General features: G+C 40.5%; 1 protein-coding gene across 1 annotated transcript in view; it reads right to left on the bottom strand.

The window, feature by feature from the left end:
* Positions 1–2100, bottom strand: part of SGCE (sarcoglycan epsilon) — a 35411-nt gene extending 33311 nt beyond the window's left edge. The window contains 2 exon segments of the mRNA XM_014269391.3: positions 1458–1569; positions 1571–2100. Of these exon segments, the coding sequence (XP_014124866.2) occupies positions 1458–1569; positions 1571–1720 (262 nt within the window). The 5' untranslated portion in view covers positions 1721–2100.
* Between the last annotated feature and the right edge of the window lie 21126 nt (positions 2101–23226).

The following is a 23226-nucleotide window of genomic DNA, read 5'->3' on the forward strand; positions in this document are numbered from 1 at the left end:
AGCTCCTGGGACAGTTTTTTCAGATCACGAACATACAACAAATCTCCACAAATTTCATATAGATATCTCTTAAAAGAATGTAACTGAACTAAAAGAAACATGAACTAAATTCATGCCTCCTTTTTTACATCAGTTTCAAACCACATATTCTTCTGTTTTAACCAATGAAATCTCACTGAACGAACCTAAGAAAGGTCTAAGTGGAAAAGTTATCATGAAAGACCTCTTCCCTTACCAGGTAGCCTGGAAAGGACTTGTGGATTAAGCTCACAATTCAGTTTCTAGAAGGTCATTTAGTTGACCTTCGTAAAATACATTATTTCAGTTGATACTGAAAGCTTATTCTCAATTGTCCTGGTTCTTCCTTGGTTGCTATCCCACAATCAGTCATGGAGGGGAAGGCGGAAGAGGTAGGAAAAATTTCTGCATAAGGGAAAAGGAGTCTTGTCTTGCATCTAACAAATGAGGTTTTATCCTCGCATTGAACAACTTCACACTTAAGTTCTCACCACATCTTTAATATATCCAGTGCCTCATGTCAGTTCTGTGGCTACAAAGCTATGACAAGTAAAAGAAGTCATAAGTAAAAGAAGTACTCAGAGGGTACCTAGATCCTATTGAAGAGGATCCAGAGCAGACTGCTTGCAGAAAACACACCACTGACCTCTCAGAACTCAAAATAACCCCAACAGATTTCTTGCTGTTAACTTACTCTTGGTGTAACAAAGGCAATCCTGTGGCTGGGCTGCTATTAAGTGTTGGCTGTTTGATGTATTTCACTGTGAAGAACCTGCAGGTGAAGAACCTGCATGAAAGCTATTATTTAGCTTTTAGGGACCAGGATCAAGACTTTTTCTGAATGCCTAATTCTGGCTCGGTTGGACTAAGTGGTCAAGAGGGGAAGTAACGGAGAAGAAGGGGAACACAAAAGACACCCCCGTACACACAGCAGCCCGTCTCTCGCGTCAGGCACCAGGTCGAGGCACCGGAGGAGCGCAGCGGGCCCGGCCCAGTCCCCGGGAGCGGAGGCTCCCGCGCCATCCAGCGGCTCTGAGCCAGGCCCGGCTCCCGCGCCCTCCGGCACTCCCGCTCCGGCCTCACCCACCGCCCCCGGGCTCCCTCAGTCCGGGCCCCGCCGCGCCCGCCGTGCCGGGAGGGGCTGTGGCGGTCCCGGGGCGCGCAGGCCGCCATCCCCGCGCCGCCTGTGGAGCGTCCTCCGGGAGCCGCCGGAGCCGCGGCACGGGGAGATGCTGGGACAGCCCGGCCATCGCGCTGACAGGGGGCACGGAGCAGCGGGAATGGGGCGCGCAGCCAGCCGCAGCCGGAGGGCGAGGCGGGAGGGACGGTTCCGCCGGGAGCGGACGCGAAGCCCGAGCAGAGGCAGCACCGCGGCGCAGGCCGGCCGCTGCCGGCGGGGCCCGCCACCGCTCGCCGCGGGGAGACGCGCCGTGACCGACCTGTCAGCAGGAGCGTGGTGAGGGCGCTGTGCGGCCACGGCCCCGCCGCGCAGCACCGCATCGCTCCCCGCTCCTCCGCCTGCTGCTGCTGACACCACCGCCGCCGCATCCTCTACGCCGCCAAGTACCGCTACTCCTGCCGCCGCTGCCGCCGCCTCGCCCCGCGGCGGCCGCAGCATCCTCCCCTTCCCGCCCCGCTCCTCCCCGCCCCGCCCCGCCCCGGCCGCCGTCTCCAGGCAGCACGGCCGGGAAATGCCGGGCATGCCGGGAGGAGTCGCTCGCCGCCATGGCGGGGTGGGCAGGGGAAGCGGAGCTGCTCGGTGCCGGCTCCGCAGGGAGCGGGCTCCGCGGGACGAGGCTCCCCTCAGGGCGGGGGCAGAGCGGCTGTGGCCCCGGCAGAGGCGGGAGCTTCCCGGCCGCCCCGCGGTGCAGATGTGGCGGGACGAAGCCCGCCAAGTGGTGCCCCGGGTGGAGGGGCGCGGCGTAGGCTGAGCTGCCCTGCCCAGCCCAGCCTTGTCCCGCGCCCTCCTTTGGAGAGCCGGCAGGGTAGGGCTGCGTCCCACACCCCACAGGCTTGCCTGGTGCACACGAGTGTGCTGTGCTCTTGAAAAACATCGTGGAGAAACCTCCCAACAGCCGCTTTTTGAACACCTTGCCCTGTCATACTGGAGGGGGTCCACCACAGGGTCAAAAAGGTGATTATGGGTCTGCAGCATCTCTTAGATGGAGAGATCTCTTAGAAGGAGAGACTGCAGGAGCTGGGCCTCTTCAGTCTGGAGAAGACTGAGGGGAATCTCATCAATGCATGTAAATATCTCAAAATAGGGTGCCAAGAGGATGGTGCCAGGCTATTTCCAGTGGTGCCCAGTGACAGGATGAGGAGCAATGGCCATAAATTAAAACACAAGAAGTTCTACCTGAGCACGAGGAAGAACTTTACACTGAGGGCAGCAAAGCAGTGGAGCAGGCTGTACGAGGAGGTTATGGAGTCTCCCTCTCTGGAGAGGTTCAGAACCTACCTGGACACATTCATGTGATCTGCCCTAGGTGACTTTGTCTTGGGAGGGGGTTGGACTGGACGATCTCCAGAGGTCTCTTCCGATATTAACAATTCTGTGATTCTGTGACACCAGCAGTACAGCACCTGGCAGATGTGCCTAGTGCACACAGATATGGCATGCTCTTGAAGGACATCACGGCAAACGCCCTTGCAACTGCAGTTTTCTGACAATTTACCCTGTTTTAAGTGTATAGCCTTACTCCACACAAAGCTGGGTTGTTTTTTTCAGTGTTCAGCAGCTGTTCTGCAGCTTGGTGGAGTTGTGAGTGGGGTGTCTGGAAGGGTTGGTCAGGGTCCCAGCTCCAGGCTGACCTGTGTGTGGAGGCTTGCATCCAATTTCCTATTGGGTCTGACCATTCCATGCTGTTTCACTTCCACTGTCTGCATTATGCTTTCTGGACTCATTACTGATTTTTGGCTGTCATTTAATGTCTGTGGCATAGCTCAAGACTGCTAGGGCAGTCTTTGCTGAGCTGTGAAAGCAAATCTCCCTCTGGAGGATGGAAGAATATTGTCAAATGTAGTTCTTGGCAATGGTCATGTATTTTGAGAGTAGGTGTATGTATATGACGTATATACTGCTTAAGACACAGTGCTATGTAAATACTGCATTTTCTTTTGGGAAGCTACTCTCAGCTTTCTGAATGATTCATATAGGAGTAGTCCCTGTACTAGAACTACATACTCCACAATGAAAGCCCCATCTCAACAAATAGATCAGTTTTTACTTTTATTTTTTTCATTCTAGTGAACTGTCATGTTTGCTATTTGAAAATTGCAGTAAGTCTTCAATTATCCGTGAAAATAACCTTGTTTCATTTTGCATAGAGAATTTTGATTTCTTATGAAATTTCATAAGCATTTTCACTCCAGCAAGCCAAATGTATTTGCAAAAAAGTAATAATAATTGTATGCTTTTGAGATTTGGAAGAAAGAAATATAATCTGTCTTACTCAAATTGTATTGACCTTATTGAACTCTTTATAAGCCAGGGAAAAGAGACAACTGTAGAAGACTTCACCCTATCCATCTTTAGTCTTGTTACAGCTCTAAATTTCCATTAATCCAGCTCATGAAGGAGAACTTTACATAGCAAGAGGCTCTTCAGTATAAATATTCTGCCTGATATTAAGATGCAAAATAGTCTGGTGTTTTAGTCAGCCAGCTCATTATCCTAGATAAAGGACTTTTTTTCTTCTCATTCCACAGAGACTTTCAGAATATATTTAAATTTTAATTTGACTACAAAGATATTTAAGAGCAGAAATCACACTCCTTCGCTTACCTGTGCCTAGAAGTACTGTTCTGTTTCGTGACACTTTTTGATTTTGAGTAGGCTTATTTCCTCTCTGAAATAAATGTGATTTTTTGTTCATTCCCTTATGTAAGTATAGAAAGCCATACAGATGCAGCTGTTCCATAAGAATGTTAGACAGCCAGCTCATGCCATGATGGTAATGTTTAGACTAACAAGTCTATATAATATACTGGCAGCTTTTCAACAATAACTTTTATGCTAGTGAAGTGTCTGATTTTTGTAAACATCTGTACTCTTATCAGCTTATTAATTACCATTTTCTTTCCAAGTATTGCATGTTGAAATGTTATACAGTATAAAACAGTCAACATCAATTTAATGTAGTAGCAGCACTGTGGTAGTGTTCAGTGCTTTCCCACCTTTGCAGAGAAAGAAGTGTCCATTTGTCTAAAACATGCTTGTGAGATGTCCTACCTGAGAAGAAAAGGTCATGGACATGGAAAGAAGTGCCACAAAAGCCTGCCTTGTCCCACTGCTTCCTTCCTGGCAGCACCTGTGTGTGGGTGGGTATCTCTGTCTTTTTTTTGAGTGTATCTTGAAGCTGGCATTCCAAAGCACACATCACTGACCCAGCCCTGCAAGACAGACTGACTCACCTGGGAAACTTCAGCTAATGCAGTGCACTTAAGAATCCTACCCTTGCATTCCTAAAATGAAGTGATATGAACACCACGGCTTGTTTAAACCAGCCACCAGTGAGTTGATATTGATTAGAAATACTCCCTCTGTAAGTATTTCTTTCTCCTGTAATTTAACAGACTGCCTGTATTGAAGCTAATTGAAAGGGAAGAGTGATGAGACATTTTTACAGCAATTGTTCTGTATTCCATATTTACTGCGTTTACTTTGGCAAGGAGAAGAGCTGGCTTCTAGCACTACAATAGTTTTTAGCTAAAGCTTTTTAATTCCAGAGGATATACCCCTCATTTTTCAGGGATGCAAGAGTAAGAATTACTGCTTCCCCATGCATTTTGCAGACTTCAAAGGTTTATTTTGTTGTTCAGACACATTAGGAGGCTGATTTAATGCAGAAGGAATCCAACCTAATCCATTTGCCTCTTTCTTTTAGAGCACAGGTTCTTGGAGCTTGATCTTTATAGGTACTGAATGCTTGCAAGTGTTTGGTGTTTCTGGAGATCAGCCCGCCTAAACAAAAGAAGAAAGGGCAGTCTTTTTTTCCCTCCTGTTTTTTAATGCATTCTTGTGAGAAAAATATTTTATGTTGTTTGTATTTTTGCATTGAAAAATATTGTTGTATAGATTTCAGTAAGGCTAACAACTAGTATACAAAATCATTATGTAAGACATAAATGGAGCAACTGCAATTCTTGTTCCAGTTTGCAAGTCCTGAGGAGTTTATAATACCACCTTTCATTACATTCCAAGGATTCTTATTTCCATTTGTACTTCTGTCTTTCTAATGTTTACTGGAAGCCTTTTGGCATGTTGATGTAGTAATTTGTAACTACAGTACACTATTTGTTTTCGTGCAGTGCTTAACTAAATATTTTATATGCAGCTCTGCTACAGGATACTATATACAACAATAAATTCTTTAAAAATTAAGGGGTGAAGAATTTTGGTATTATGTCAACTGCACCCAACAGATGCTTATTGAAAGCACATTATTAAAAACTTCCAGAGTTGAACAGAAATAGATTTATGAGCTGTGGTTTTAGCTGATTTAGCCCATGTGTTTTAGCTTCTACTAGAATTTTAAAGTGTAAAGAGGAGCTCAGAAGACCAAATTATATAATATAGTAGTTATCTCTAGAATCTGGAGTATATTTTGGAAAATACCATGTGTTTGGAGAAAGAAGGTTACATCCAAATAAAGGAGTGATAAACAGGAACAAATTTTAAAAAATAAGAATTAGGAAGAAACAAGAAGTGCACTGTAAGTTAAACCAGCCCACAAGTGTCTTCAGTTTGCTGAAGCAACACTTGCACAGCCAGCAGCCCTATGTGACAGTAACTTTGGCCTGATTTTAGAGGTTATAGTTTCACATGTTAATGTAGTTCTTCTGGCTTTTAAGACATGCTCTACTGCATCTAAAATACTGGTTCTTGTCAATATTATAGCAAGCTTTACACCTTTATATGTACAAATAGCCCATATTTGCCCCTCTCTCCTTCTTCAGGGCACTGTCAGGTAGCAATGAATAAAATAATATTCAGGTGTGCTTTTCTTTTATGAAAAGCTTCCATTCCAAACATACTTGCTGCTGGGTGCTTACTGATGGCTCATACTATAGATTTTTTTAAAAAAAGTACTGATTGTGGTTTTCATCACAATTTTTCCTGTAGTCAAAGCTTTTAGGGAGCATATTGGTTTAAAGCATTATTATTGGTATCTGGGATTCAAACTGCTATTCTAGAAAAATACAAAAATAGCTAGACAGTGGTAAGTTTGATTTTTCTTTTCTTGCTCTGTATTGGGAAAAGCTGCATCCTTTAAATTGGCACAGGAGTAAATACTGCACATATAATGCTTTATCATAGGGAGAAAAATTGTACCAGAAGCATCATCTGAATCTCTTTAAATGTCTGTCTGTAGTACTCAGATTAGTAGGCTTCTTAGTCCAGTATAAGTAGGACAAAATTAATATTTTCCTCATCTTTTCTGTGAGCTCTGCCGTTCCCTAACTGCTAGGTTTGGCTTAATTTCTTGTAAATTCTCCATAGAGAAGTTCGTTTCATGGCTAAATTAGTTAAAAATTCTATTATTGTGTCTTCATTGTTCAACAATTCTTACAAGAATTTCTTGTTTCAGCCTTTTTAGTAATCCTCAGCAAGACAAATCTCCCCCACCTGAGAAGGTAAATGTGTGTCTGTTCAAAAGCATTTGTGAAATACAATTATCAGAGTTAATGGCTGAAAAATGAGAGCTTCTAAATTCTGCTAACATGTGTCTTACCAAAGCTATGCACCTTTTGTGGATAATGTAACTAAGAAACGCTACTTCAGAGGTCTTCTGTGTGGAAACAGGAGAATATTTATAGCTTGAATTAACTTCTTGTTGTTTTCTTTTTAACAGAGCATAGAGCCTGGAATGCAGCTGCACGATGATGCACTCCCTGGCTACACAGAAATAGCTCAAAAAGAATTGTTAGAGAAAACAATGGGCTAGATGAGCACACTGGCAAATGCAGAGTGAGTAAATCCTAATCTCTGGCAAAGATGTCCATCTCTTCTCCCTTGACCAAATAATTAATGAAAAAATTTACTGGAAAGGGCTGGCATTATCCTAGAACCAGTATTTGTAGTGAGAGCAACTTACTGTCTGTGAGATGTAACTAGACTGAAGGTTGCACGTTCTTGTTGGGGGTTTCTTGTGCATCCTCATAGGTGAGACTGTGTATGTCTGTGTAATTAAGTCTTCTGTTATGTTTGGTGCAATAAATCCAAGTGTTGTTTGGGAGAAATAGTTCCCATGTCAAGATGGTATCTATGAATAACTTGGGGAGTGGAACACACCTAGCAGGAACTCCTGCAAATGCCAAACCTTGGATGTCAGTTGGCCAGATTACATAACACATAGATGGAGCTTCATTAGGGATTCTCAGCCCAAAGAAGTGGAAACATGGGCCAACACTGAACAAGGTGTAGCTCCTTCTATGGGAGTAGTTAACACTCAGAGCTTAAGGCAACATCTTTGAAAAAACAAGTTAATCATACATCCTAGATGATGAATAAAGGAGGGTGTTGGATTTTTACCTAGAGTGAGCTCTTGCCAAGAGTGTGGGAGTTGCAGAAACATCTCAAAGGAGCAGAGCAAAGTTTGCGACAGGTGTGTTATATGCAGATTTAAGAAAACAGTTTGATGAAAAATAGGATATTTTCAGCCTGAAGGCATGAAATTTGAAAGTGATGTTAGAAGGAAGGGCCAAGGTTCACACAGAACAAAGAACAAGTTTTTTCTCTGTTTCAGAACAAGCTTTGCTTGGAGGAAAAGTGAAATACTTGTATGTTTTCTTTTAAATAAGCATCATGTGCTCTCCAATGTGTTTATGTGAGGTATTGCCTTATATGGAGAAATCCAGGCTGAAAGTGGCTCTTTGAGAGTAGCAGTTAAGAAAGACTAAAAAAATAAAGAGCCTGCCACAGAGTACAATAATCAGATTTACATGCAGAAGAACTGGAGGCTGGAAGGGTGGAATGCAGCTGTAGTTTCAGGACTGTTGAATGTGGTTCTGTCTAAACTGGGATCTGAAGGCGTGCCTTATCTAAACATATCAGAACTAGTCTTGAGTAGTGGAGTTCATACAGACAATCTTAGCCTAGTTTTTTGTCTTGTATGGATGTGATTTTGTGAGATGTGTACTGAGTCAGAGCAGCAAACATTATCACTTTTCCCCCAGATAGTAAGTACCAAAGGAGACAGATATTTTCAGTTTTAAGAAAAAATGCCACATATAAACAAGACTGTGCTCAGGTGGCTGTTGTTTAACTGCCATGTCCTCACACATGGAGTGCTTACGTCTTTTGGCAAGTAAGATGTGCTTCGTTTAGGAGAAACTAATCCTGTATCACTGTGTTTTGGCTTTCAAATCAACTATCTAGCAGCTGCCAGATGTCTGAGTTTATGAAATATTACAGATCCTGAGGGGGAAATGTAACGGAGAGTTACTGAATTGCAGTGTTTCATCTGGAGAGGTGGAGGACCAGCCAGCTAAAGGCAGGTGATCAGAGAAACTAGAAATTCATCTGGGAAAGAACAGTCCAGAGAGGGTCTTGCCCTTTGTGACTCTCATTAACTTTAGAAGGAATTGGGAATTTGACACCCTGGAAAACTGATAATTTTAAATTTGGGTGCCTAAAGAGTTAATGCATTAGTCTTTTTCTGAGCATTCATGTTTCAGGATTTTCACTTACCAGTCTTGGACAGGTTTTTAATTTTCTCTCGGTAAGGTTTCTCTATCTGATAATAGTAAATCATGAGAATGTTAAAATATCAAAGGTAGATGAAGAGCATAGTTATTGTGGTAGACTGTAAATAGTGCTTTATCTCATGAATGAAGGTGGGCAGTACCACTGTGAACTGGGAATGCTGTTAAATGTATCCCTGTAATCATAGAGAGGTGGAGAAGGAAGGGGTGATGTGGAAGTCAGAAGTCCTGTGAGCCTCACCTTTAGAAGGTGTTTGTGCAGTACTGAAAATTTGGCAGAGCTTTCCCTATTGTCAGATTTTTGGGTCTAGTCCCATGCTGCTGGCATGTTCTGCTTCAGAGCAGTAGAATTCAAAATTCTTCTTTTCAGCTTCTTCTGCAGTAGGAGAAGGAAGATGATTTCTGACTCTTCTATGTTTGTTCCTCTGTTTGTCACATGGAAATAAACTACAGCTTTCTGGCAGCCCACTGTTTTTGCCTTCATGCAAAGTGTTTGGATTATGTGAACCTATATTATTATACACGATTTTTCTGGATTTTTTAATGCAAAAAGCTGAGTATTGTAAGTTCTGACAAACACATCAGGTCAATAAATCTGACCACAAAACTTCATTAGTACCTGACAGTTCTCGTTTCACGAGTCTTGCAAAAAATATGCCCCATAATGTTTCCTCAGGATTTTATAATAATGTTTTTAAGCATTCACATATTATCTTTCAATAAATCTTATCTGTCTTTTGATTTGAAATACCTGGAAAGAGATGGAATTTAAGTGCATCATTATTACAGATTTTAAAGTCAAATTGTGGTTGTGATCTGTTATTTCCATAGTTTTTCTTAGGTACATATATCATTGTTGGCAAATCTGCATTTTAAATATAATTGAGTTTCATTGCTCTGATGTGTTTTTCTGAAAAATGGAAATCTGTGCCATTTTCTCCTGCAAAGAAAATTCTATGTCAAATATAGACTATAGATATAAAACTCCTTGATTTAATATTATAGATTGTATCTGCTGGCATTCTGAAAGATTTCATGTTTTAACCAGTCAGACCTCCATTTCTCCGAGCAACTCTGAATTATTTTGAAGATTTGTTTCAAGTCTTTGTTTACCATGTGTGTGTATCTTCCATCTGATTAGAACTTTTATCTTTACACCTCTCAGTTTCTTTTCTTCAAATGTTTAAAATGCAACCTTAATCTATGAGTATAATTTTACTACAGATAATTTTACTACAGACAATTTTACAGATTAAAAATAATTTCCCAATTTTTAATTGGTCCTTTGCCTATCTCTTCCTTCTTTAACTCTGCAAGATTGTGTGTGCACTGTATTTCCTTACGTGTATTAAATGTACCCTGCTCTCTGCAAAATGTTCCTGCAGAAATGGAAATGTTCCTTGCTCCTTTGAGAGCAGTGCTGAGACCTCTCTGCTTGTCTGTGTGCAGTCTCTCATGCTCTCTCTTTCCACATGATGCAGCTTGGCTGCTGGGAGGAGTGAGTTGTATGCCCAGAACGATGGCAGGAAGGATTAGTGCCCAGGTTTGGGGGGTTCACCTGACTTGTTTGTCATCTTCATCCTTTCTGTGATATATTCCCTTTCTGTATCTTCTTGTGAATACATGTTGTCACTCTGGTTAGTTAGGCCTAAAGGGGAAACTCAGGGAAGAAAAGTCTCAGGCATCTTGTATATGCCAAGACAAAAGTGTTTCTTCACCTTACTGAAGGTGGCAATTCTCTTTATCTTTTGGAGAAAAGATTTTAACCAGCAGACTTGTAATAACCTTGCTAATGAAATAATTAACTGTACACAACCAGTGGAATATTCTGGAACTCAAGGAAAGCACATTGTGAATACATAATTTTATAAAGGTTAAACCGCTCCAAATTATCTATCTGGAGAACAGATTTGAGTATTTTCCCTGAAAAAGTAACATTCCATTTTCAGCATGTGCCATTCCTTGAGTTGTAAAATTGTTACCACCAGACAAGCTAATGATACAAGTCCTTTTGTTTAATTAGAGGTTTGTTGATTGGCTTTTATTTGAGGGAGAGAGAGGGAGGGCAGTTTGTATTTTTGGCAGGCAGGGAATGGCAGGGAGTTATTTTGCTTTTACAAGGAATAGATGTCCTATATTATATGAACTGAAGACATGCGTGTTCTCAGCAAAGTGTCAGAACAAAGACAAAATCTCTGCATGAGAGAACTTACTGGGTAGGAGGATCTGTATGTAGCAGATCAGCTGCATTAAGGTAGAAATTACAGTATTTAATTCCCCGTGAAGCTGTAATGTGAGCCTGTCGCACAGGCAGTGTAGAAAGCTGCGTGCAAAAGTTCTTGTTTGACTCAGGAATACTCAAACCAAACTTTCCTTGGGGGAAAAAAATACTCAAAGGATGTATGTAGAATAATGATTTATATGGTAGTGATATATTCTGGAAGGAGACAATGGAAATTGGTTTCAGGGGATAGGATTTGGCTTTGCATGAATGGAATCAGTTTGGAAATGCCAATACAATTGAATGTAAGATTGAAAGAAAAGCACTAAAGATCAGAAAGAACAGGACAAGCACAACTGGAAATATTTGCTTGCTAGGATGGAGGAAACCAGTAACGTAATTATTGGTTTGTTAGAGGGGATGCTTTTGTGAAAGGGTTTGTAGCAATTGTGGGAGTACCAAGCAGGAATTAGAAAAGGCAACAGAGGAGGTAGCAGTAGTTTAGGAACTTCAGAAGATAGGCAGTCAGAACACAGGCAAGGGTTTCCCCCACAGGAAGTGAGAGAAAGAACTTGCTTGTTTTTCAAGGACATATTATAAAGGGGGAATCAACAGGGCTTGACAAAATACTCAGAGAGGTGGGAGAGAATAACTACAAAATTATAGATGTGTTGTTCTGACAAACAGGAGGATGCTGGAGCTGTGAAAGCACAGAAGAGTGGTTTTGAACGGGGCAGCTGTTTGGAGATTATAATATAGTCAAGTACTAAGTATAGTTGAACAGAGCTGAATATTCCCAATGAAATTTCCACACTGAAGTTCCTGATATTTATGTAGGTGTAACTGCAAATTTCTGTGCCTTTCCTGTTTATGCTTTTGCAACAGGTACAAACAACCTTTGACAATCATGTATAAAAAGTTGGCTTGTAGGGAACAAACACATATTTTTTCATGTGTGCAGGAAGTATAGCAGATATGTTTAAGTATAACAAGACAGGCCCTGGCTTGCAATAAGAGCTCACGTGATCAAATTCCTGTTTGACTGACTTCAAGTGTTGGTCATGCAACTGTTACAGTATAGCTGAGTTTTGTCTTAAAGCTTTAAATATTGGGACAGGAACATTCATGGAACATAGCAGATTCTCTCTCCATAAGATCTCACTGATTCACAGACTTCTGTAATTGCTAAAGAAAGAAAAACAAGGAAATTATATTTAGTTTTACTTCAGCTGCCTACTTTGAGTTCAGCTAGCTGTTATTAATAAGAATATTTGGTATTATACAGAACACAAGTCCTACAAGGAGCAGCTGAGGGAGCTTGGGGTGTTTAGCCTGGAGAAGCCTCAGGGGGGAATTGACTGCTCTCTGCAACTCCCTGGAAGGTTCTTTAGCCAGCTCAGGGCTGACCTATCCCAGTATCAAGGGATAGGATAAGAGGGAATGGGCTCAGGTTGTGCCAGGAGAGGTTTAGATTGCATATTGGGAAAAATTTCTTCACTGAAAGAGTTGCCAAGCATTGGAACAGGCTGCCCCGGAAAGTGGCTGAGTCACCATCCCTGCGGGTATTTAAAAGATGTGTAAATGTGGTGCTTGAGGACACAGCTTAGTGCTGGGTTAAGGGTTAGACTGTTAGACTTGATGGAATTTAAAGGTCTCTTCAAGCCTTAGGAATCCTATGATTTTTCAATTTTTGCCAGAGAAGAAAGATTTTATATCACCTCCTTTTTAATTCTGTAACTTGAACCCTGTCTTAAACATTTTAGCAAAGCTTTGGCTTTATGAGTTCACAGCAAGAAAAGCAACATAAATTATATTCAAAATTAGATTCTGTAGAATCATTCTGAGAATTATGCTGCCAGCTAAGTTGTCCTTTGATTTTAAAATGCCATTAAATCTTGAATTGATATCTAGGTTCAAAAGCCTGTTTGATCTGGCTTTTTTTCCCTTCTACATTTTTATGAGAAATTAGACTCTCCTGTAACTACTTAAATGTAAAGATAACTAAGATTATTTTGTGAGTAAAATCATGCTTAGATATGAGTTAAAACTGCTGAAACCAAACCTGAGTCCTGCCTGCCTCTTTTTGCCTCCTGCACCCTTCAAAAACAGATAAGATCTAATGCTTGCCTATCCTGTAGTTGCATTACTATAAAATTAAAAAGCACAGCAAGGTCCAGAAGTAATACTGTCTGCTTTATTAGCCCTGTAGATAACTGCTATATATGCACAAAGTAGTTTTTCCACTGTTCCTTCTGAAATTCAAATGCAATTTAAAATATTTCCAGCCCATGACCAAGATTTTTCACATTATTAAGTGAAAGAGTTCTTGTTGGCAATCATCACAGATACTTATTTTTTCTGAAAGAATAGTAAACACTTGTTCTCTCTCTGCATGACTGAATTTCACAACAAAGGAAAAAAATTCTCTCAATCTCTCTTACTCAAAATTAGCTTCAGATTGCATAGAAGACTGTACAGCCTTGATCAGCTTGTTGGTGAATAAAACTCATTTTTCTCACTGGCATTTTGTAAGTTAAGTTATATTGCAAAGGTAGGAATTAATTGCTTGGCTGTTAATCACAGACTGCTGGAGTTCAGCATTTTCTGTATCACAGCAGTCATCCCTTGTTACTTTTAACAAGTCTTTTCCTCACCCAAGCAGAAGTGTAAGAATATTGAATACCATTTACAGGAGCACTTAATTACCAGAACTGTTGCAGTTAGTCTAGCACTACTTTCAGAGTCCTCAGCACAACTTTAGGTACTTCAATTTTATCTAAGTTGCAAAGCATTGAAGGATATTTTAGAAGTGCCCAATCCCGATTTTAAGCAAGTTTAACTGAAACTGGAAGAACTCAATTGAGTGGCTTTTTGTGTTTTGTAGCAGCTTTACAGACTGTGATGACAAAAACAGTTGTTTTCTCAAAAAGCAATGTCAGTGCACAAAAGAAGTAGATGCACACTGGAATCTCCTCTCAGCTTCTGTAAAGAAAGGTAGCAACTAATAAAGCATAATACTGTAACTAAATCATATGAATGATTTATAAGAGGTCTTGTATTATCTCTGACATTTTGGGGGAGAAACAAAAAATGAGATTTTGTTCAGGCCATCTAAGTAAACATTTTCAAAGCTGCATTTTTACCGATGAATGTGTAGATTTAATCTTGTCAAAAGAATGCCTTTTTGCTTAAACTCAGCTCCTGAATTTTATGTCTCTATGCTCACTTTCTAATAAATAGAGAGAGAGGCAGGATCACACCAGGCTGAGACAAGTCTCCTGAGGTGAGATGAATGCCTTTCTGATGGTGCTTATCTGTTTTTCCATGAGGTCTCTGACAGTTAAATGGCTAAACTTAAGTGAAATTAATGTCTTCCACAATGAAAACCTTCTTGACCAAGTATCTAAACATGAAAGTGATAGATAATGTACTCTCTTAAACTTACATCAACAGATCAATTTTTACTGCTTGCTTTTATGACGGTATCTAGGAACACTAGGTATGCATAAGGTGCTTGAGGCTGCATATTCACAGAATAAGAAGCCAGTCCTAACTCTCAGAATTTAGACATTAAATATAAAACAGCATGACAGAAGAGCACAGAAAACAGAAGGAGCAAAAAGGGTAGTGAAAGTGCCTGGGTCTGTAGTAATCACGATCCATCAACAACTCAGTAACTGAGAGTTTTGCCGACTTTGTAACAAGAGAATTACCACGTGACTTGGAGGTTGATGGGATTGCAACTGTGAGGATGTTTCAGACCAGAGCCTTTGAGGGTAAAGGATCATGGAGACATATTTATGGGAAGTAAATACATGGTCATTGTGAACTGATGGAAAGTTAGGACCCTAGTTTAGAGCAGTGTTCCAGTGTTTGGCCACCCTCACTGTCAAAGAGTGTTTTCTTATGTACAGGGGTAATTTCTTATATTTTAATATGTGTTCATTGTTTTTATCCTGTTCCTGGGAACTACTGAAGAGAGCCTGTCTCCATGTTCTTTACACAGTCCCATCCAATATTTGTACACACTGACAAGATGCCCCTGAGCTTTCTGTTCTCCAAGAACAGCCCCAGCTCTCCCAGCCTCTTTTATCTGTCTAGTCACTCGGTCATCTTCATGGCACTTAACTGGAATTCTTCCCATTTATTGTTTATGCCAGACTGTGGGGGCCAGACCTTACTCAGTACTCCAGGAGTGTTTTATCAGTGCTGAGTGGAGGGAGGGGGGGCTGTCAACCTGCTGGCAACATTTTTCTTAATATTACCCAGAAGGATGCTGGCCATCTTTGCCAACACCCTACAGAGTTTGGCTTGACAGAAGCCAGAGAGTTGAAGTAAGAATATAGTGAACTTTTGGTGGTATAGTCCCCATGCCATTCATAATCCAGTTTTCTCAGTCACCAGCTGTATGAAGCATATCCACCATGAGGTATTGGTAAGAAAAGTTGCTTTATACAGATGCTGTTTCCATCACTAGAGTGGTGTGTATGACTTTTGTAGGTGCAAATTTCATTAGGCTCAAGAGCAGCTCCCGTTGAAGCTGAGGATACAAACTGAATCTTGTGATTCTGGAAAACAGCTTAATCTGCTGACATTTTCTGGATCCTTGAGCTGGAAAGGAGGCATCTTGGCCAAGAGAGGAATACAGGCTGCCTCTTGTCCTGTCTCCTGCACACTGTATGAAGGAGAGCAAAGATGGTGTCTTCTAGGAGAGCAGCACAAATTGCATGATATGGGGAGGCTGGAGTGCAGGCTGGGACATGGAAGGGAAGGAGTAAGTAATTCCACACCAGATGGGAGGTGGGAAAGCTCCTGTGTAAACCCTGGGCCAGCTCTTATCCAGGATGAGGAAGAGGATACTTTAAATGAGCATAGAGACAAGGCAGGGGATCTGGGTGGAGGTTAAAATAGAAAGCCATATATTCCCTTCAAATGTAGATTCAGTGTCATTTCCATAGAAGATGGAGGTGGACTTGGGGGTCTTTCACACTGATCTGTGCAGAACCATTATTAAACTTACCTAGGTGATGTAAGAACTGATGGCAAGCGTGGAAATTTCTTCTGAAGTTCGATGCTACTAGTGATTCAAACACTCTGAGGTAAAGACTTTTTTTTTAGCAGTATAGACAATTTCTCTGATCCAAAATTTTGTTCTACTGCTACTGCTGTTTCCTGACCTCATGAAATGGCACTGCATGGGAGCCACACAATTCACATGCAATTCCAAAAGATGGCAACCTTAGGCTTCCAAACTGGAGCCTCTGCTAAACAGCTCTACAGCTCCTAACAGTTCACAGTGGTGAATGTTTGAAAATTCTGCTGTCCCAGACTGAGGTTATTTTGATCCATCTATTCCATTTTTTCGTATATTTCTACATATAAGACAAAATTTACGTGATTTGGTTGAAAAATGGGCAACTTCTGAAATGAATTTCTGTGCCTGAAGGAAGGGGAGGTTTAGAAACCTTAGATCTACAATCTCTGTTTCAAACTGTGACTTTGATTATATACAGGAGTGAGGCTCTGCTATCAATCTGTGCAGAAGCTCCTGTGGCACAATGGCAAAGCAGAGACAGATTGGCAAAAAATGAGAAAGGGACTATTTAATCCAATGAATTTTAGTATATTTGCTCTTGTTTTACAGAATTATTAAGGCTTTATTTGCACAGACCACTAGTCTTTCCCATATCAGTGTACTTTTAATGGCAATCACTACCATTGTAAACTCTGCAACACTCTGGATGAATACTCTCTTGAGACAAGGTAAGGTAAATAGCCTTCATACTACCTTCATTCTCATGCCTTAAAAGATTCCTCCTTTCTCTTGGTTAGTACTTATTTTCTGATTTGATCTTTGTGCCCAGTTCCTGTCTTTTTTGTGATTCTGTGTTCACCATGAATCTTACTTGTGAATAGTTAATGACAGAAACTTCACAGACAAATTCATCAAGAAAGTCAGTTATTTTAGAAATTTTTATTAAATCATGTAGTTACAACTGAAGCTGCATTGACAAAACCAAAAAATTCTGATGCTGAAGTCTAAATTCTGTGGTTTCAAGACAAATGCTGCTTTTTCATTACAGGATCATTGCTGGATGGAAAATCAAGCATCTTGCTTATTTTCCAAAAGTCATGTTTGGAAACCATCAGCTTGGAAAAATCCATCTTGGTTTGGCTTAAAGCCAGATTTTGAAAGCTTTCATGAACCAGAAATGTCTTTCTTCAAGCAGCCCTAGCAGCAGGGTCAAAATCTGAGTCCCACTTCATTTTATGCAAAGCTTTTCACTTCTGCAATCATTCATCCCTCCCCAGTCCAGGGATAAAAAATTCTATCTTTTTTTGGTTATGCCAGTTCCTTTGATTTTGCCTTCCTTACTTATCCTGTGCTGCTGTGAAGGGATAAGTATTGGCCTAAACTCTTACTGTTGTTCCTTCACATATGTAGCAGAATTGGGAGAGAATTTTGAAGGCAGTTTTGCTGCTTTTGTGCAGAAAGCTTGTGATTTTAGCATTGCCTACAGGGCTATTTTCCTCCCACAATGTTTGTTGATCATTCTATTTTAACCAACTCAGTATTCCAATAGTTTTGTATCACATTAATATTACTTTTCTTTGTTGTGTTTATTGCTTGCAGAGGTAAGATTTCAGATAGGTATCTTATTTCTACAAGGTTTATTCTGTGCTACAACTCTCATTACTGAATGCCTGAGCACCACAATGTTCATTACATTTATCCTTGCCAACCCAGTGGAATATAAAGCTTGTTTTTATCTATTTTTAACAAAGGGAAAACAGTGGTTTGTAGAGACTAGAATTTCATCTAGCTTTCAAAGGGAAGAAATAGCAGGCTCCTGTGCATAATTTCCAGGTGTTTGGCCCCCTAATTACCTCTGTTAAACAGCTGGGGTGATGGATGTTGCATATGGGGAAGAGTGATCAGAAAGCACTGGCATTCTCAGCAGGAAGCTGCTCTGAGCCAATTAGCAAGAACAGGGATGTTTCAGGGCCTCCACCTCCTTCTGCAGCTTTGGCATTTCACTTTCTGTGGCACCTCCTTCCTTTGGCACACTGCCTCTCCTGCCAGTGCATGCAAGCTCTGAGCTTTGGTACATTTACTTTATCCTTCTATATTTTTTATTTAAAAGAAAAAACCAAACCAACACACAAATCCCCACCAAACCCATGGTGGTTTCCCTCTTCGTTACCCCCCTTATACAGGAACCAGTAAGATAAGCATTGACTGAGAAGGGTTACTGCTCACTTGGGCATGTTGAAGTTGCATCTCCCAGATCCTGGGGGAATGCCCAAGCTAGCAGGCTGCCTGGGAGGCTGGAGCTGGGGAGGGAGCTGTGCTGCAGGGCTGTGTGAGTAAGCTGGGAGTCCTGGGGCCTGGAGGAGGATGACTCGTGACTTGGCTATCCTGGCAGGGAGGGGAGCAGAGTCCCACCTTCCAGACTTGTTTGTGCATTTTAAACACAACTCCAAAACAAGTCCAAGGGGTCCAGTCTGTATTTTTGTTATTCAGGGACAGCCCAAACTACTCAGTGGTGAACATGTGTTCTTTCATGTCTTCTGCTCCCCTCCCTCTCTGCTGTGTCTACCCTCCATTCAAGCATGTTTTTAAGGCAGAAGAAAGGAGGTGAGAGGAACCTCCTCATGCTGCACCTTTAACCCAGGTGTCTCATGTTTTCTTCCAGTGAGTGCTCTAACCAGCAGGACACTGGATGAAAATAAACTCTTGCAACATTTATGTCCTCTCTGGCTGTATTTTAAAAGAAAATGTTTACCTGTTCATTTTGTGAAGTACTCTGGGCCCCAGCTGTAGGCTAGGTGTGTGGGGAGTGCAGGTATTGGCTCCTTAGGGGCCAGTATCACCTGGGATTTTTGGGTTTTCATTTAGAATAGGCAAGTGACACAACTGCCAAGATGTTTCATTTTCAGCTTGTACAGAAGCAAATTTTTTAGAAAACTTCCAGGTTTAAGTGAGAGATGCCCTTTGGAATAGGCACTTGTAGATACCTGGTTTATGGTTTTGGAATTGTTATACAATTATATAGATGTTTCAATTATCTGTTAAATGTAGTCCTAACTGAGTAGGGCCCCATGTTAGTGTCCTTCCTCTTTTTCCTGTCTCTTTGCCTATTCTGTTTCCAAAGCTTAAAAAAAAAAAATAGTTACTCATCATAATTTCTGTAGTACTTTACCTGATAGTCATGTCTCTATAATATTGCTCATCATTACAACTTCTCTCTAACATCCATTATATTTTAAATCTACAAGTTCTTTCTACAGAACATAATTAGATTCAATTAAAAGTATACCGTTTTTTAGGAAATATTGTCATTATTGAATCTTCTGCTTTCATTCATCTTATAAAATTTTGTGTTTAAGTCAAACCTTAAATACAAAATTTTTTTCCTCCCATTTTTTACTGTAACCTTTTACCTCTGTATTTTTCTATTGAAGATGCAGGGCCAGTTTACTTCTTGCTCCATCAAATTAATTTATAGTAGAGGTACAGTGAAACAGCATCACTGTTTCAAGGGAGATGGTAGATATAACTCTCACAACAGAAATTTATCCATAAATTTAGCTAGAGCTTCTCTCAGAAAACATTTTTGGATTCATTTCAGCCCAACAATGTACTCTTTATTTTATGCTGATCACATTGGTCTCTGTTCAGATAAAATATACTTCTTTATTCCAGTATGTTTTTTCCCTAAGAAACCTCATGAACTAAAAATCAACATGGCAAAATACTCATTAATACTTTATTATTTGTCAAAAGTGAAACTAGTGGATGATTTGCTGTCTAAGGTCTGGACAAAAATTGAAAATTACTTAAGATTTTCCCCTTCAGAAGCCTAATTCTCTCCATAATTATTGTTATTTCTGCTGCATACAAAGCCCCTCTCAAACTTCACTGGGGATAGTTTCCATGGGAACCAGAGAGTGAGAACTGATGAGTCTTGAAACAGTCAAATAATAATCTTCCTTTTTACCAGTGGGCAAAGATTTACTTCTCCACTGTTTAATGGAAGGCACTAGAGCTTATGTTTTGAATGAGGGGGGAAAAAAGATGTGTGAAAGGAGACCAAGTCTGCTTTGTATACCTGAAGGGTTCATTCTTGCTGTATTAAAAGGGAAAATAACTATGTTTTCCTTGCAGGATTGTATTCCTTGTATTCTGCTTGCAGACTCCTGAATGATAGAAAGGGGAACTCTCTGTAGTGGTCATGAGAAGGTGAGTTAATTATATATGTGGCAGAGATACAGTCACATCATGAATGCAGAATTTTACAGGCTGTTGAATGATGCTGCAGAAAGCATCCCTGGGGAAGGCTTTCCAGGAGCTGACATTGATCTGTCTCCAGAACTGAGCTGTGCTGGTTTTTGCAGTGTTGAGTGTCCTCTTACCATGCCTGAGTATTAGCTACAATGGGGGCTGTTTATTGCAATTTCATGGGAAGGAGAAGAGTCCCTCAAGAGTGATGGGAGGTAATGAATAAAGTCACTCTGGAGTCCAGTGAGATGCTCTGCTAAACTGGCCATTATTTGGCTGCCACAATTATAATCATTGAGGTTATTTTCCTGAAATACTGAGAAGAGAAGGGAACACTGCATTTCATTCCTGTGAGAAAAAAATATGGAAAAAGATAGAGAAATGTCTGCCCCCTTTTAGATCTGTGATATTGTTATGAAAGATGACCTCCAAAAGGAGAAGAAAGTAGGTTCCACAAATCTTGCAGCCAAGTTGCAGTTCTCTAAAATTGCTGATGCACAGAAAAGACCAGAAGTGTTTCCTTACAGAGAATTAAATTTGGCCAATAAGCAGAGTTTTAATATAGCACAATTTAAGCTTGAATTATAGGAGAGTAAATGTCAAGGTATATTTTTAAAAATGTACTTTATCTTAAACTAATTTTTATATTCTTCACCATCATTTGTTTTTCCAGTGGTTTTGGGTTTGAGTATTTAATATAGGCCTTTGTGTAATTATTTTGATCTCCATTTCACAAACATAAAGAGAGAAAAAGGAAAAGTGCACATAGATTATCATCACAGTGCCTAGAAGGTTTTTTTTTCTCTTTTGCAATTAGTTGAAATAATAGAACCTGAGGGAGAAAATTGTTATTTTTGTATTGTGTAGTATATCAGATATAGATGTGATTAATGATCTAACCCAGTGATTAAATCAAGAAATTCCATTTCTGTCTCTTACCAGTAATTACTGTGTTGGAAACACTGATGGCAGTTACTGCATTGAAAAATGAGGACTCAAATTCTAAAATATTTTTTCTTAGCTGTGCATGAAGCGAAGATAAAACAAGATGTTTGCATTAATAAAAAAAAAACCATGACAATTATTTTTTACAATAAAGATGTATTTTGGTGGGCTTCTGAGATAAAACCCCAGGTATACTACTGGCAATATTGAAGAATAAAGGAGGAGGATGGGGTGGCAGATGAAGCACAGTTATGCTCTGTCTTTGGGTCACTTTATTTTGGCCCCCTTAGCCATGCACAGAGAGACTCTGCAAGCAAGAGGTGTGCAGTTTAAATGTGCAAAGTAGTGTTCAATTTCTCCTTGAATTCTAATGTCAGATTTCCTACTGCAGGTTTTATAATGTCTTCATGTTAAATACTGCCCTGTACAGCTCTGGTGATCAAAAGTAAACACAAATAAAGATTATTGCATGCTTTTAATGCCTAGAAGAGTTCATTCACTTCTTACTGCTTGTGTTTACCCAGTTCAATGCCTGCCTCAACTTTGAGGAGAGAAGAACATCACAAAAATTCTTTATTCCTGTGACCAGGTGACCTAATTGAAGTTAGGCTGGGAAAGACACTGCTCCTTCTCTTTCCTACAGTCTGTAAAACAGGGGTTTTGTGGATGAGGTGTGTAACAGGCCAACAAAGATAGTATTGGTAGGCTGCTTAACACTATTCCCTACTGTTCTCTGAGCTGGATCCCCAGCTGCTGGCCACAGACAGTAGGCAAGATGATTATTAGAGGAGAAACTAGAGAAGACTATTACCACTAATGAATCACAAATTTCAATCACTTGTTCTGGAGAAAAAGGCATCAGGGCTGCTGCTTATTCTGAAGGTCTGGGTGGTGTGGTGAGGAAGAATGTGATGATATTCATCACATTCACAAGCAGAAATGGTGGCAGCTCCCAAACATCTGATAGGAGACAGTGGAACAAAGGACAGGGCTGACATAAGTGCCATTTCATCACAGCATGCCCCAATCCAACAGCACTGTTTCCTGGGAGATGGAACAACACTGTGTGCCTATTAATCATGAGAGCAGCTCTCTGCTGTTCTCACAAGTCCTCCAAAACCTGTCTAACTCGAGTGGGCGAGGATCAGCCCATCCATGACAAACTACTGTGGCTTTATCCTACATACGGTATATTATCAAAAATGTTATGTCTGCTCTGAACAAAATGTCCAAGTGTGATAAATGTGGGCAATGTTCCAAGAAAGTGGGCTTGTCTTCGTGAGAAAATTGTACTTAAAATCAAGCTTTAAGTTAATTTATTGTAATCAGCCTAATCTACAGACCTGTGTGAGACATTTTTTTGTAAATTTTGCTGTCACACTCACTGAAATGAATGCTTTGTGCAGATTAGTCTGCTGCTAGCTAAATTGCTTTAAATGAAACCTCATCAAATTTATGTGACTTTGTCCTGTAGCTATGGTTATATGCTGTGGTCTTCTTTATATTGAACCCATTCAGTTCCCTCTGTTATTATAAAAATATAAGTGCTTTAGAAAAGCTTTCAGTGAAGCAACAGGGATCTTCTCCCCTCCCAGGAGAGCCTACATTTCTAGAGGTTACAGAAGGACTTGTGTAGTCCTGACTGAAAAGTACAGCCATACTGTCCTCAAACTGCATAAGGTAGGCCTCACTGCTGGAATTAATCTAAGTTTGATATGGTACAAGCCAGGGTTCATGATATAGCTCTTTTCATTGTTGAGAATCTTGGTAGAACAATGCTAAGGGATAATTCACTCTGTTGTAAAGTGTAGAATTCCAGCAGAAGGCAAAACCATCAGATCTACATTGTTTTTTTTACACATCAAAGGAAAAAATGAAAGTTTTCTTGGTAAGTAAGGTTTTATTGTAGAAATACAAGCATCAAATACTTTAGAATCACTAAAAGTCTGTCCACTGTGTGCTTATTCTCTGATATTATGCTTGATCATCAGTGATCTACATTTCATTTTGTTTTACTATTTGAACTGCATTATGAGATGAAAAGCTTGAAGGC

The sequence above is a fragment of the Zonotrichia albicollis genome, chromosome 1, assembly GCF_047830755.1.
Source record: "Zonotrichia albicollis isolate bZonAlb1 chromosome 1, bZonAlb1.hap1, whole genome shotgun sequence".
Classification (NCBI taxonomy): domain Eukaryota; kingdom Metazoa; phylum Chordata; class Aves; order Passeriformes; family Passerellidae; genus Zonotrichia; species Zonotrichia albicollis.